We start from the raw sequence: 17,286 nt of genomic DNA, 5'->3' as shown, positions 1-17,286 counted from the left end.
CCGAGTCGGACGCATATGAAAGAGACATGCACACATGGGGTATGGAAATCCCCAAGCTAGGCTGAAGCAGGAAAAAGTATCCACGAGATTCATTTATTCTCCATCATTCCCTGTAACAACTTACTGTCAGTGGTATTTTTAACATAAATTAAATCAAGTCCGGTTGCCAGTCGAATTGCCCCCGCTACAAAATGACCCAGCAAATTTGGTCAAATTGCCCCAGTGGGGTAATCAAAATGCCCCAATTTATTTAAAATGAATAAATATAGGCCATAAATGCATAGTTTTGTCAACTTTGATATTATGTTCTTCATATATAAGTATATACATAGTTATGAGTTTACTAATGAAACATTTATCAGAAATATTACTTACTAATAACTTTTATATGAAGAACATAATATCATAATAAGTTGACAAAAACTATGCATTTACGGCATATATTCAATCATTATAAATAAATTTGAACAAATTAGAATGAATGACCAAATTTGGCTGGGCATGTTGTAGCTGGGGCAGTTCGACTGGTCCACATGAGATATATATTATCAAAATCAGTAAGTGATTTGACATGAGCTTGAAAATGTTGCTATAACGTTCTTTCGGTTTGGAGCCCTTAATGATGCAGTCTACTCGAAACATTTCCGAATACAACGGCAAATCATGAAGTACTTGTTGCTTTCATATTTTTCCATTTTGTCCAATTACGCACGTCAGAATCAGACTCGCTATTAGTCAGTAGTGTGTGCCGTGAAAGTTATTATGTATTCTCATTGGCTGACAAGATGTCATTCTACTGACTGACTGAGTTTGGTTTTACGCCGCTTTTAGCAATATTCCAGCAACATCACGGCGGGGAGATGTCATTCTAAAACTATGACCGAGTACTATAACTAATTCCATAACCAAACAATGGGGAAACATACGTTGTCCTGACTAGTATTTTATAATTCACCAGTTTTAGGGGAATAACTTATAATATTATCTCTGCTCGACCAGGCTGGGATCTTGTATCGAGACTTGATACGTTATTAATGAGAACTAGGATCCTAACTTTTTTCAACAAAATAATTCCAGTGTAATTTTTGAAGCAGATGAGTTTAATTTCCCTCGTCTGAAGCATAATTATGTTGTTTTTAAATCCCAGACACCCTACAGTCACCCATTTGACACAAAATGAACTGTAATCACATTTAAAAAAAAAAATTCTTAGTGACTGGTCGTATATTTATAGGGGTGAGTTTGCTGGCTGGAACTGTGTGACATTTTGCTGACAAATAGTAATCTTGTTAAATGATATGGTCTATTTTTAAATATATTTTGACCTCAAGCGGTGCCTCCGTTTCGCTTGATTCTTCTTCATCTTCAGAGGAAGATTGTTTTGCAAGATGTAAAATCGGATCGTATTGATACGGTCTAACATCCATTTCAGAAATGACATCAGGAACATCTTTTACTGCTTCAGAAACCACGGACACTGTTAAGTTGTGAGGTAAAATCAAAGAGAAAGCCATCAGCAACAGGCACTTATGACGTCATGTCACGTGATACCCCCTCTGCTCATTAACTTTCAGGGTGTTTCCGTAATAGGCGGAAATACGAGTACGTTTTTGTGTGTTTTTATTGCTATTTTACAAACTTTTTGTTCAATTTTAATCACGGAATGTGACTTTTAGAATATCCTTTACAATATATCAAAAGTTTTGTTTTCGTTCGTATTCTCCTTTAATTTTTTAAATGTAGCATAATGAGTTGTATATGGTGTTAAATAGAAGTTATCAATGGACTAATTTGGAAACACCCTTGGACTATAAACTGGATAAAGAGATCCTTTCAGCTAAACATCTTGATTTACCCTGAAAAAGAGTTGACTGTCACGATGGCAAAATATGAACAGGTCTTCCCTTGCAAGGAGCCACAAACAGGATGATTAATAACACTGCTGTATTTGTCAAGTTTGTTACACTTCCAATAGATAAGGAGAAAGAGGTTGCAGTCAAGAATTTTGCTCTCATATATCAATGTACATGTACATGGGTGGCGTTGAGTACAAGTCCATACTAATGTCTGTTACAAAGTGCTATCCAACTGACATACCATACTGCAGTTTAACATGCATACCTCATTCTGACAGCTCCAAGCCCTCTAGTCCTTGTAACATGTTATATTTTGGGGTACACTTTCACAAAAAGAACAGATTCTAGTACATTTTTGTCATAAGAGGCGACCAATGGAATCAGGTGGTCAGGCTTGGTTGACACATGTCATCGTATCCCAATTGCGCAGATCTATGGTCATGCTGTTGATCACTGGATTGTCTCCTCCAGACTAGATTATTTACGGACCGCTGCCATATAGCTGGAATATTGCTGAGTGCGGCGTAAAACTAAACACGTACATTTTGGGTAGAGTCCCATCTGGGATTTGATCCCACACTCTCAGGGTCAGGTAGCTAATTCCCAGCACCCACTTGGCCACTGCAGCTTCCACAAAAAAATGGAGTGAGTCAGTTTAGTTTTACGCTGCTTTTAGCAATATTCCAGCAACATCGCGTCAGGGGATACCAGAAAAGGGCTTCACACATTGTATCCATGTGGGGAATCGAACCCGGGTCTTTAGCGTGACGCTTTAAACACTAGGCTACCCCACCGCCCCCACAAAAAATGGAAGTCAGACAAATGGCAGTTTAGATCATGAACTTTGTGTACTTTCTAAATAGCAACGTTGATTCATAGCTTTTGTCAGTGGGAGCCGTGCCAATTTACATTTGTCAGATGGGTACACAAAGTATGTAATCTTAACTACCAATTGTCAGACTTCCATCGCGGTGGCGAGTGGGTTAGATCACTGACTTTTTTGTGTATATTACATTTGACCACTTTCTAAATGGCATACCTCAAGCCCTTGTCTCTATCCCCTTAATGATGACAGACAGGCAGGGTAATAAGGAGTACCATCTTTTAATCTCCTTGTATGACTCATCTGGAGATCAACCAACCAACTGCTCACTGGACACATATCTAAAAGGATTCAACATAAAACCTGCCTGATGTGCTGAAAGTATTGTAACATTCTCTCAGATTCTGTACAGAACAGCTATTACACTTTAGCAATACACTGAATTGACTGAATAGTGATTCAGTTGATCTTCATGTAGCTTTTAGCAGTATTCCTGACACAACACTGGGTAACATCATCAAGGAGCTTCACACATGGTTCCAAGGTGTGAGAATCAAACCCAGGACTGTGGCTTAATAAGCCAGGCTTCAAACACTAGACTACTCCACTTTCTCCATGACATCTCTCAACTTTCTTTGGCCTTCTTCTGTTGTGGAACCTTTTCCGCTATAAACTGAAACAGAATCTTGCATGATTAGCTGCCTTCACAAGGATTATTCTCATAATAAACAAGCATGTTTTTCACTTCATTATGTGCACATCACAAAAGTCTATATGCTCATAGTGATTTCTATGACTGCCAAAGAAACAGAATTTCGGCAATTGATCCAAGAGTAGTATCTTGTGACCATTTCCATAAAATCAGACCTGACAATCTCCCCCATAGACTTCATATTGGGCAAACCCTTAGAAAACTTTGACTGCAAAGTATAAGCAGATGATGCTTCAAGTTATTTGGACCCTAACGAGACAATGTATACAGTCCACAAATACTCCCATGGCAGGTGTATAAATTATTTTCCATTCTCGACTCCAGGTTGTTATTAACATTCAACATCAAGAAACCTGAAATCAGTATGCCTTTTTGAATACTTTTCCTGCTTGTATCAGGAGTTTAGAAGCCTGAATGGTTAATTTGTAAGCCTGACCCACCTTTGAGATGCGCTTCCTGATGTCTTTCACAGTTTGATTGACAGCCTTCTGGGCACCAGGATGAACTTTGACTGTCTGATCACCTTTTCCTGGCATGGTAGGGCCCTGTGTGTCGGCCAGAGTAAACGCATTCACACGGATCTGTTTGTTCAAAGCATCACTCTCAGGCCTCGGTTTGGGTGATTCTCCAACTGTAACACCAGTCTTTTTCAGTGCCTGTCTTGGAATAAACTTGGGAACTTTGCCAGTTTTCTTGTATTCTCTAACTATCAAGCCATTCACTACCTTTTCACCTGACTTAGGCTTATCAACCTTTTTCTCTTTTGACTCTTCATTACTGTCCTTGGTCTGTTGATCAAATCTGTCCATATTTTGGTCATTCCTTTGCCCCTGAACCCCAGGGTCACGTGACCATGCAAGAGATTCTGATTGGTCAGTTCTACCATCGTAATTACTTGGTAAGGTAGCATGGGAGCTTTGAACCCAGGCATATTCATACCTACTGTGAGCAGGCGGCCTAAATCCTGAAGGCCCCCTATCCACTGGAGGGGGAGGTAACCACAATTTGTCAAAAGAGACAGAGTTAATTTCTCCTTGGTGCTCTGATGACTCGAACCCTGTGCCTTGATAGGCTGGTTGAGATCTGTTGCCACTTGGTTGGATAATTTCTTCTGCACATATATTTGTAAGTTCATGATGAATCACACAATCCAAAAGATATTTAATAAATTTCAAAATGGTTTTCTTAAAGTGATACCATAAAACCACTGATAGTCTGGGGAAACAGATTTTAACATAACATTTGGAGAATTCTCAATTCTGTTCTGCTTCAAATAACAGCCTGTGTGAGTGAGTGTGTGTGTATTTATGCTGTTTCAGCAATATTCTAGTAATATGACAGAAGGGACAACAGAATTGGGCTTCAAAACATTGTACCCATGTGGGAAAGCAAACCCAGCTCTTCAAAATGACAAGCAAAAACGTGAACCACCAGGCTACCCCACCACCACTCAACAGAAACAAGGACAAGATCACAACTACCACTGATACAAGTTCAGGGAATAGATCATTCATTTCCACTTCTTTGTAAACGTCATGTGGCTACACTATACATACAATTAAGTTTTCACACAAATTCAGTTCCAAGTATTTTAATTTGGAGCCAGTGTGTGATAACAGAGTTGCAATAAGCTACATTATCTGTCATCTTCCTTTTACAGTTCACAATGTAAGCTATACATCAAAATACATTCTTGAATTTGATTTCGTTTTGAAATTACTTTTGGCTGATTATACCTGACATAATAAATGAAGTAGAAACAGAACTGTTATGTTTTTATGACTAGTTCAGAGTTGGATAAGACAAGGCCTGAAGGGTACATATTATTTGCTATAACAGCCACCTGGCAAACTGGATCTTCTTGAATTTGAATAAGTAGACCTCTGTAAACTCCTCAGCAGGGTAGTCATCAAGGATCCTGTATTCCTCGATTGCACCATATACTGCAAACAACTTGACAAGCTCCTCCACAGCCCCCTACAGCGGGGACCCCTTGGACTAGCAGATACTTGGACTCCTGGTTAACAGTGTAAACCTGGAACATAAGGCGAGTCACAGTTATACTCTTATTTCAGAAGTCATCAACATTGGGAAATTTGAGTTTACAGAACTTTGTCGAACTTGAAACAAAAATCTCCATTCATCTATGGAAGTTTCTGTTGTAAGGAACTTGACCTTCTTGATTCACCAAGAATTCCCAAATTTAAACTATCTATGGCAGAGTAAGGTTTTACAACACTTTTAGCAATACTTGAGCAATATCATGACGGGGGACAACTGAAATGGGCTTCACACATTGACCCCAAGAGTGGAATTGAACCCTGGTCTTCGGCGTGATGAGCAGATGCTTTAACCACTTGGCTACCTCACCATCCCACTGCCTACATTGCAGATAATGAATTTTTGAACAAAAGCATGTCAGTAATGGAAAACCCCACCAGAGACGGACAATTGACCCATATTAGCATGTATGAGTGCGGCCCACTGGTGCTTGCCATTGTTAGCGAAGGGGTTCCAGGTTGTCCGCGATCAAGTGTAGTGCGACTTCTACACCGACGTGAGAGTCTCATGAGCAAGGCGTGTGCAACTACGCGCGGAATAAATTTCATCGTCATGCAATGCACGCGCACTAGCCTATATCTGCTCTACCTTTCACAAACCAAATGTGTTTGCTCATTGAAATTTTTGTTTGTCAGTATGTGTTACAACCTACAGTTATCAGTGGCCATGGCATTATGCCAGGTAAATGTATCATACATTAATATATTACTGTATAGTATAAGGTTACAGTCACAAAACACTGAAAAATATTTTCTAAGAATCTCTATTCGGCCCTTTCATTTACAAGACACCTGCAAAGGATTCGTGAAACCATAGTTCAGCCAGCTAAACGTCGTGTTCCTACCAAGGTATAGTCGGTGTATACCTTAGTAGGAACACGACGTTTAGGGTCTCCCTAATCTGAATGACGAGTGACAGCGAATGACGAATGACAAATGTATTTTTGCACAATGAAGCCTCCCAGTCCCGTACACCCTTTCAAAACACCGTGTGACAAATTTATTTAGCTTATCTGTAAACAACAACATTCAATCATCGGCAGAATGCTATATTTATTGACACCAACAAATAAGAAATTATGGCAATTTTTTTACTCTGTTTCTACACATAATTGTATACGCCAACACTAAAATTTCGAAGAGATCAGCCGTTTGGCGGCCACATTATATCTAAGGTCAAGGTCATTCGTACAACCTGTGTAGTAGTGACAGATTTGATGGGGTGTACAGTTCCTACACCCTGGCAAATCCGCCTACATGGTTTGGTATGCTTTGGCTTTTGACAAATCAGAATTTGACACATTTATCTTAAGGGTAATAAAGGGACTTACGGGCGATTCACACACGCACGGATGTGGTTCCCTATACCTGCCTTCTACTTTGTGGCAGGGAATGATAATGAGCAGAATATTTGTAATGTGTTAAAACAAACCAGCTCTCAGACAAACTGTAGCATTCTCTTTCCACTGTCATCATCATTACTAACTGCAGTTTGAACTGCTATTATGTGGTAACACATACCTGTGCTAGCACATGTGCAAGAAGATGGTAAAGGGAAAAGTTTAACAGCATTGACACCTTTGCCATTCACATTTAACACCGAGAAAGATGATGTCTGTGGTGAAAATCCAATATGACCTTTCTCAATGCAGATCCCTGTAAGAACTCTCAAGAAAACAATAGCTTCTTGCCTCTGAATTTCTCTTTTCGGTCATAATTTCCAATTCCCTGAAGTGCTCTTGTAAATTCATACAAGTAAAAGTTCTGAAGATAATAAAGTCTCAAAACAAGAGCATCGATCGGCCATTCTTTCCATCCTGTCTGTTGTTTAATAACTCTGTTGAAGGATTCGCTCATGTTGTTTGTAATTCCTCCTTCGAACACAGCACACTGGGAAGTTATGAAGTTGCATCCATGTTGCAGCAGGCCATGTTTGAGATAAATTTCAACATACTCCAGAAAAGCTTTTGTCCAGGTAACATGAAGCAGATCATACATATTTTGGAAATCTGCTTTTGTGTTTGTATTAAGGAGTCTCTCAATATCACCTTTCAAGACTTTAATATCATCCTTCCGGCCTCCTTTTCGTTTAACCCAGTTTTCTACATCATGTAAAATGTGATTTCTGCATAACACATTAATCAAACCAGGATATTTATCCTGCAAAGGACCAGTAATTCCCTTCTCCCTGTCTGTCATAACTGGAATGTTTGGAAAAGCACAGTCACCTTGTATCAGTTTAATTGCCTCAAGCAAAAACTCAGCATGGTCCTTTTCTAACTTCCTTTCATGTATAAGGAACATTACTGGAAATATGGGGTCACCCTCTAGTAAGATGTTTCTCATTACAAGAGGAGACACATAAAATCACCCAGATTAAATGTGGTGTCATAAGACAACAACTGTGGCAAGGTTTTATCTTTAGCACTTTCTTTCATGAGGTCTTTGGCAAAGGCAATTGCACTGGTGTTTCCTACATACACAAGCAAGTGAGGCAACAGTGTCATTTTATGGATGAACCCAGTATGTAGGCCAAGTTCATATAAGCTAAAGAGCTCATCGTTGCAGAGTTTCTTTTCACCACGATAACAGAGACAGACATTTTCTACTTGCTTCTTACTCCTGGGACAAGCAACTGGTATGCTGGGCATAGGATGTGCAGGAGAGTGTTCATGCAAGTGTTTATACAGATCTTGCGGCATCTTCAAATCTGCTTTATCATGTATGTCAGCAAAACCCGATTTCTTAGTTGCAATGAATACTTTTGTACTGTGCTTGCTGTTTCTATGTGGTGAATCTTTAGCAAGGGATGCATTGCCGAGGTAATGGATAAGGAACACTCCATTGTTTTCTTCACTGAGACAGTAAACAAGTCTCTTGAATCCTGCGAGAGAATCTTTACTCTTGCCATTTGGATCTTTTATGTAGTAGTACCGCTTAAGTACTGCATGCTTTTTCTTTCTGCTGGAATGATTATTCGAGCCTTTTGATATCCATCTATACTGGTCAAAACGAAAGTCCATTTTCTCATGGTCCCTTGTAGAGTCAGCTTTGTATATGTAAACATCACCTCCACAGGGTCTAACTGGGGGCTCAGAGATTAGGATGTCAGGCTTGGACACTGGAATATCATGAAGTAGCCGTTACATCTTTCTTGAATGGAGCTGGGGTTCTAGCTGACCAGCTGTCTCCTGTGTAAATAAGTTAAAGTATTTCTCAGACAACATCAAAAATATTTTAGAAGTTTACAAACATACACTGTTTATTTTCCACTGTCAACTGGATGTACGCACACTTTAATAAGGTAAATTACTGATGAATGTGACCATACTATACATCTACCACTAATACCAAAAAAACACATAAGTGATCCTGTGTTTCATCTTCTACTACTGTTATTCAAATTATCTGTTAAAAAACGGGTTGAGAAAAAAAATCAGCTAAGTGTAGCCTGTTTTGTGGGATAACTCAAACTTTCATACTTTGCTGAAGAAATATGAGTTGGTTGTTAAAGAAACAATATTATAAGTGTAGACCTAAATATGCATTGTATGCAACCCCATTGCTATCAACTGAAATGATAAAAAATCAACTATTTTTCTGTATCCTCACTCATACTTATTACTTATTATTATTCTCCTTTCTGATGGTTTAGTGGAAACTTGAATCCCTGCTCGAACCTGACAACTCTAGTATATACCCAGACTCTGAGGTATTATCGTGGATTGCAGACAGCATACCGATATCTATGCCAACACACAACTCGAACTCGGCCGAGACTCATTGCATTTTGGATGAGGATTTGGATACACTTATGGCCCTCCTATTAAACCAGTATCGCAAGTTGCATTGAATCTGTCAGCATTCGTGAATGCTTCTAGACATCAGAGTCAACATACGCCGATATTCAACGCAAGGAAGTTCCCTCTACACAGTATGGAACCTTTCTTCACAGCGCCAGAGATTGATGACAATTATCACATCATCAATGAATAGAAATGTCATTCCTACAAAGTGGAAGATAGGAGATTGGCGAGCTTCAACACAACTACTAGACGCACTTTCTTTGGGTTAGGCAGATCTAGAGCTATTAATGAAGCTCTTATCAACAACTTCCAGAACCCTAACATGGGGACTGAAAGAATGATTTTATCAGCACTCGTCACCCAGAAAAAGGATCATGAATTCAGGTCAGATCACTTGGCATCTACATCGGCAGGATTGACTTTACTTTGGCAACAAGGACTCCTCACACCCTGCAATTGGTCAGAATATCATGTCAAAACTCTGCTGCGCCAGCCTTGGGCAGCATCCACATTGTTTGATGGTAGCATTAGAGCAACACCACTGTAAGTATGCCAGCACAACAGAGATCAGATGCTCATCAGATCTATGAAGACGATGATTAAAATGTATCGACAATTGTCACGACGAGGTGAATTTCGTTTGAAATTCTCAGGCATACACAAGGCCAAGGATAAGAAAGCTACGAGCTTTTGCGGAGGCAAGTCTACCAGCTTTCGTCGATGACATGACAACTCCAGGGGTCGCTCCGGAAAAGGCCGCTCTTCAGGAAGCTCCCACTTCTCACATCAGTGAAGATCAGGTTCGGTTCGACTGATCTTCCCCCAGTGATACAGGTGGAACCTTCGACAGTGGGGGGACATCTAGGTTATTACTGGGAGAATTGGAGAATTCTACAAGACGGCTATGTTCTACAAGTGTTACGAGAAGGTTATGAGATTCAGCTGAAGGCGATACCACCTCTCACCATCACACCTCAGGTGCATCATTACCCAGTACTGCAACACATCAAATTGCGCATCAACTAGCACAGCAACTAAGACTTCAGCTAGAATTCACGATCCATCTACTAACTCAACTAGGCTGGTTCGTTAACAGGATGAAATCGGAAATAAAACCATCACAGCAACTAAGACTTCAGCTAGAATTCACGATCCATCTACTAACTCAACTAGGCTGGTTCGTTAACAGGATGAAATCGGAAATAAAACCATCACAGCAACTAAGACTTCAGCTAGAATTCAGCTAGAATTCACGATCCATCTACTAACTCAACTAGGCTGGTTCGTTAACAGGATGAAAGAAATAAAACCATCACAGCAACTAAGACTTCAGCTAGAATTCACGATCCATCTACTAACTCAACTAGGCTGGTTCGTTAACAGGATGAAATCGAAATAAAACCATCACAGCAACTAAGACTTCAGCTTGGCTAGAATTCACGATCCATCTACTAACTCAACTAGGCTGGTTCGTTAACAGGATGAAATCGGAAATAAAACCATCACAGCAACTAAGACTTCAGCTAGAATTCACGATCCATCTACTAACTCAACTAGGCTGGTTCGTTAACAGGATGAAATCGGAAATAAAACCATCACAGCAACTAAGACTTCAGCTAGAATTCACGATCCATCTACTAACTCAACTAGGCTGGTTCGTTAACAGGATGAAATCGGAAATAAAACCATCACAGCAACTAAGACTTCAGCTAGAATTCACGATCCATCTACTAACTCAACTAGGCTGGTTCGTTAACAGGATGAAATCGAAATAAAACCATCACAGCAACTAAGACTTCAGCTAGAATTCACGATCCATCTACTAACTCAACTAGGCTGGTTCGTTAACAGGATGAAAGAAATAAAACCATCACAGCAACTAAGACTTCAGCTAGAATTCACGATCCATCTACTAACTCAACTAGGCTGGTTCGTTAACAGGATGAAATCGGAAATAAAACCATCACAGCAACTAAGACTTCAGCTAGAATTCACGATCCATCTACTAACTCAACTAGGCTGGTTCGTTAACAGGATGAAATCGAAATAAAACCATCACAGCAACTAAGACTTCAGCTAGAATTCACGATCCATCTACTAACTCAACTAGGCTGGTTCGTTAACAGGATGAAATCGGAATAAAACCATCACAGCAACTAAGACTTCAGCTAGAATTCACGATCCATCTACTAACTCAACTAGGCTGGTTGCTAATGGTTAACAGGATGAAATCGAAGAATAAAACCATCACAGCAACTAAGACTTCAGCTAGAATTCACGATCCATCTACTAACTCAACTAGGCTGGTTCGTTAACAGGATGAAATGAAACGAGGAAATAAAACCATCACAGCAACTAAGACTTCAGCTAGAAGATCCATCTACTAACTCAACTAGGCTGGTTAGTTAACAGGATGAAATCGGAAATAAAACCATCACAGCAACTAAGACTTCAGCTAGAATTCACGATCCATCTACTAACTCAACTAGGCTGGTTCGTTAACAGGATGAAATCGGAAATAAAACCATCACAGCAACAGGATAAGACTTCAGCTAAGAATTCAGCTAGAATTCACGCGATCCATCTACTAGAAATAAAACCATCACAGCTAAGACTTCAGCTAGAATTCACGATCCAACTACTAACTCAACTAGGCTGGTTCGTTAACAGGATGAAATCGGAAATAGAACCATCACAGGAACTACAGTTTCTCGGAATCCGGTTCCTCACCACACAGAATCACACAGTAGATCCGGAGGAACGGTGGAACAACTTACAGAATTGTCTACACACCACCTTCAACGAACCTCTCCTGATAAGAGATTGGCAGAAACTGCTAGGCCTCCTCACTGCAGACTTGCAGAGGAAAGGGACAATTACATACGATTCAATGCTTTCTAACCCCTCACTTAAAAAGTTGACATGCAATACCAGTTCCTCAGCATCTGAAGGAATTTCTACTTTGGTGGACAATCAAGTCGAACGTCTGCGACGGGACTTATTTGCAAGAGCCGGCCTACAGGCTACATCTCTTTCTAGATGCACTTCTACAAGGATGGGGAGCACACTTCAACGAGGAGACTGCATCAGGCATTTGGTCACCAAGCGAAAGGAGCCTGCACACAAACCAACTAGAATTCAAGGCACTCATCGAGGCAATTCAATATTGGTCACATGTACTGAGAGACCAGTTTCTCATGATACACACAGACAACTCGACAGTAGCGTTTTACATAAACCTACAAGGCTCAACAAAGTCAACGCTGTTTCAACTATTCAATTTGGTGGACAATCTCAACCTGTGGATAAGAGCCTGTCACATCCCAGGAGCGAAAAACGTCCCAGCAGACACGTTATCAAGACCAGTTCGACCATCTCCGATAGAATGGATGCTTCACCCAGAAGCATTCCAACTGATAACGAGAGAACAGGGTTGACCACTCACCTGTTTGAGACACACTTCAATCATCAAATTGCAATGTTCGTCTCACAAGTACCAGACCCTCTAGCCTGGACGCTAGACTTTCTAGCCATATCATGGGAAGGTCTAAATGTGTACACTTTTCCACCTCCAATACCTAGTAACTGCCTCAGATAATATGAAAAATCGCTCTGACCAAAGCCCTACGACTGATTTTGGTCGCGCCTTACTGGCCAGCGAGAACCAACGCAGAGTCTACCAGATTGGCCCAATCTACTGATTCATCCTCACACGAAATAACTACACGGCAATCCATCAGTGTTCTGACTACACGTATGGAACATATTACACACTGTCTAAAAAAGAGAGGATATTCTACTAGAGCAGCTAAGGCAGTTACACTTGCCTTAAGACGTTCTACACAAAATCTATACGATGACAAATGGAAAAGCTTTGATCAATTTGCTAGAAAGGATTCTCAGCTGTGAGAGCTACTCATCCTCAAGAAGCAGAATATCTCTGTCATCTGAAAGGATCAACACTTTCAACATATGTGGCAGCTATCAGCTCTGTCATAACAATGAACTCGGGAGTCAAACTCACAAGTTCCAGAACCCGTCGCCCTTCTAAGATCATGTCGACTGGAGGATCAACTGCAGAAATTTAGAGCCCCAGCATTGGACCTCAATATTAAACTGCAACACCTCACCAGCGACGACTATGAACCTCTCAGAGACACGACTTTTGAGCTACTATCTCAAAAAACGATATTTCTCCTAGCATTAGCTACAGCAAGCAGCTAGAATGACATGCTCTCGACTTTGCACGCATGAGATTCGACACTGGAGAACATGTGGCAGTCCATCTGGGACTAAGGTGGGACTTCATTGCTAAACATCAACTACCTGGTAAACCAGATTGTCAATCCCATGTACCAGCATCGTCGTCAGTAAAGCGGACTGCTACGAGAAGGAGAAAATTCAAATGTCTCTTCATTCCATTATCACCTGCTACAACTATTGAAGTCTCGCAAACTACAATCTCTTTCTCTTTAACCTTAAGCTTGGTTCGTTTCAATATAACTATTATAGGATATTATTATTATAGGATATTTATATAACGCACACATCCATCACTGGTGCATGCTCAAGGCGCTGGTATTTTTTCCCTTGATCATTGGATGTCAATCTCAACGGCACATCGCATTATCAATCTCAGCTCCCTGGGGAGTATACAACTCTTGCAGCCACTAGGCGCACCGAGTTATTGTGGCTTTCTCATCCTAACGAGGTACCCATTCACAGCTGGGTGGACTGGGACACATAGTCACAGTACTTTGTCCATGTTCACTGCACGTTGCTGTACCCGCAACTAGGTGTTTGCACGTAATCATGTGGCCACCATCTGGTCAAATACCAACAGATTCGTGGGTTCTTTTAAGTGCACAGGGTTGTGTACTGTACACTAGGGGTTGTGACAACACTGAAAGAGTCTGCACACAAACTTGACTCCAAGGTTTTTACACCCGGTCACAGGTGGGCTCGATCCCGACACCTCAACCTCGCTGGATCACTAGCCTGGCGCCTTAGCCAGCTCGCCCACCGCGCTAGATTGAATTCTAGATCATCTAAATCCACTATATCTACATAATTTACTTCTTTTAATAAATTAACTTGTTATTAAGAGAAGGTGATCCCCTTATTCGACTGTTTGGACAACCAGTAAGGCAGCAAGATGTGGTTCCAGGGGGTAAGCGATCAGTCTGTACCACTGACAGCCACAGTGAATCCCGTAGGCGACTGATTGTACGATCGCTTCAGTGAATTTGAAGGGTTTCAAGTTTCCATTAAACCGTTGGAAAGGAGGAGATAAGCAATAAGCATGAGTCAGGATAAGTATAAAATATCAATGTTATCATAGAAATTACATTAAAATTGTCTATAAAAACAAGTATTTTAATAAGCAGGTACATTTGTAATGAAATGTAGTACATCTATATCAGTTTCTGCACTTCAAAATTATATACAGAAGTTGAGAATAATACCATAATTCATTATTTTTGTTAATTTTTGCATTATTTTCAAAACCATGTAACCTTTATAAATGTAATACTTAGTTCTTTCTTATCAATATAACATAGCTAAAATGAACCTCAAAATGTGCAAAATAATGAAAGCTAGGTATTTCTGAAAATACAGAACTTTGCAGTGCTACGTCACAAAGTCTAAAGCGAAATCCGCTGGCATAGTATAATGATGGCTAAATGTGTTGCAGCTATTTTCTTTCTGGTTTGTATCGGTTCGGTAATCAGAAACGTTTAACTGATCTCAGCTGATGGAGAGATCTAGAACGATCAGATGAACCGGTGAGGCGAGGTGAAACGTTCCGGCCGAGGTGAAATGGTTCAACGAGGTGAATCGTTTCGGTAAAGAGAGCCGTTACTGCGAGGCGAGGCGTTTCGGTGCTGTGAATCGAATCGATGATGTGAACCGTTTCGGCGATAAGAAACAGTCTTAATATTATGGCAAATGTGAGTCGATGTCGTAATCCACATATGCCGTGGCGAAACGGTTCGGTCTGGTGAATCCTTTAGGTAAGGCGAACCGATTCGGTGTGGTGAATCGGTTCGACGATTTGACGATGTAGATCGGCTGTGTGAGTCAGCTGGCAACACAGAGCATTTTGATGAGGCGGAACGACGAGTAGACATCTGATGATGCGCCAATAAAATCATCACCATCCGACATGGGAATCTCCGGACGACGAGCAGTTAATACTGGTCGTTGAAAGCAGGGGTTTGTCGGGTGATCAACTATTGAAGTGTAACGAGCTCTGTCTGCCAGCCAACTGGAGCAAGCATGTCTATATGCTCTAAAAATGTCCTTGATAAGGGAGCACATTCCCGACAACGTTTGCTCCAGGAACACAGGTCAATACAACCCACACATGACGAGTGGGATCCAAGGAAGTAATTATTGTTACAGTGTGTGCAAAATTACGCTACTTAGGGTCAACTACCCATGATATATTTCTCATGTTAACTTGTAAGGAAATCTGAGAACTCTCACAATGCGTCCACACAGTGGTGCGACAAGAAGAAGAATGATCACCGGAGGTAGTCACGTGGGTAGACAGGGGAATGTGCTGCACGCTTAGCCGGGGACTAGGGACCTGTCCTATAAGGAGAGCAGCTTGGGGAACACGGGCGTATTGCCAAATAGGCCTACAGGAAAAGTTCTCATTCGTTCCACTCAGCGTCGAAGCAAGAGAGATAAGTGCAAATCGTGAGATAGGATAAGTTTAAAAATCTGTTACTAAACAAGGTGCTATATATATACACCCTTTAGGAACAAATTCTTTCAGCAGTAAAATTTACATTTCATTTATGTCTCTTGATCTAAGTTGGAGTTCCTTTATATTATATTTCTCTGGTTAGAATATATTATTGTTGAGAAATTTTGCCGTATTGTCAAACTGAAAAAAATAAGAATTTTCAAAATGTTTTGCCGGCTATACAACGAACAAGGGAGACTTCATTGTGCAAAAATCCATTTGTCATTCGTCATTCGCTGTCATTCGTCATTCAGATTAGGGAGACCCGGCTAGAATGCACTTTACCGGGCGCAGCCCTCGCTGCTCCCTTTACGATCCTTAGGGTTAGGGTTTAGGGTTTAGGGTTTAGGGTAAGGGTATGCCACCCTTTACAATCCTTAGGGTTAGGGTAAGGGTATGCCACCCTTTACGATCCTTAGGGTTAGGGTTTAGGGTTAGGCACCCTACGATCCTTAGGGTTAGGGTTAGGGAACCCCAGCAGCGCTAATTAATCTGAAAAAAGTGTGCGGTAAAGTGCAGTACTCCCGAGACCCGACGTTTAGCTGTTGCAAAAATACATTCGTCATTCGCTGTCATTCGTCATTCAGATTAGGGAGACCCGACGTTTAACTGTCTGAGCTGGTGAAGCCAGTGTTCTCGCGAGTGTTGGACGTTAGATTTTGGGTCATCACTGTCGGATTTCATCACAAATCTCGGCTAAATTCCATGCAGGCCCTAGTGACAGTACTGAGCTAATATTCCTTAATCATAAACAGGCGTTTAGGTACAGACTAGTCGAGATGCACAAAGTAAACAAAATATCGTGCTGCCTCTATGTCAGAACGTCGGCCCGTCGTATTGTTAGTTTCAGCTTTCCGAACAATGCACTATAATAAGTTGAATAAGTTGTTTTTCGTGAAATTATCTTACTTTCACTGCCTTTTCCAGTCGGCCTTCACGGTATGCAGGGCGAGTGACACAAACTTCCTTTCGTATGTGATGTTTGGGTATCGTGGGCGCTGACATCTTGAAATTTAATAATCAGAGTTAAATATTGATGTTCTGCACGTGAAACGAATGGCATGGAAATACAACAAAATGATTCCTATAAGCGTTTACTTTCTAGTCACCCGGTTATTTCTTTAAGCACCATTCGCGCAAACATCTACACTTTCAACGGTTACGGATTTATAAAAAAACTAATTTCAAATATAGTTCATGTTCATGATCAAATATATTTCTCTATAGGATAATACTAGAGTACTTTCGTTACTACTAATATCAATCAAATCGGTG

At 40.7% G+C, this 17,286-nt stretch overlaps 1 protein-coding gene across 1 annotated transcript; it reads right to left on the bottom strand.

The window, feature by feature from the left end:
* Positions 1–2,941: 2,941 nt before the first annotated feature.
* LOC124260868 lies at positions 2,942–17,218 on the bottom strand. The gene is given in 5 exon segments (XM_046695192.1): positions 2,942–3,352; positions 3,832–4,483; positions 5,223–5,362; positions 5,364–5,426; positions 16,921–17,218. Coding segments are annotated over 5 exon segments (999 nt in total). The 5' UTR covers positions 17,017–17,218; the 3' UTR covers positions 2,942–3,304.
* Between the last annotated feature and the right edge of the window lie 68 nt (positions 17,219–17,286).

This window comes from Haliotis rubra, unplaced genomic scaffold (genome assembly GCF_003918875.1).
Source record: "Haliotis rubra isolate DU_JTF1 unplaced genomic scaffold, ASM391887v1 Scf78, whole genome shotgun sequence".
Taxonomy (NCBI): Eukaryota; Metazoa; Mollusca; class Gastropoda; order Lepetellida; family Haliotidae; genus Haliotis; species Haliotis rubra.
This window is presented reverse-complemented; position numbering and strand designations above follow the sequence as displayed.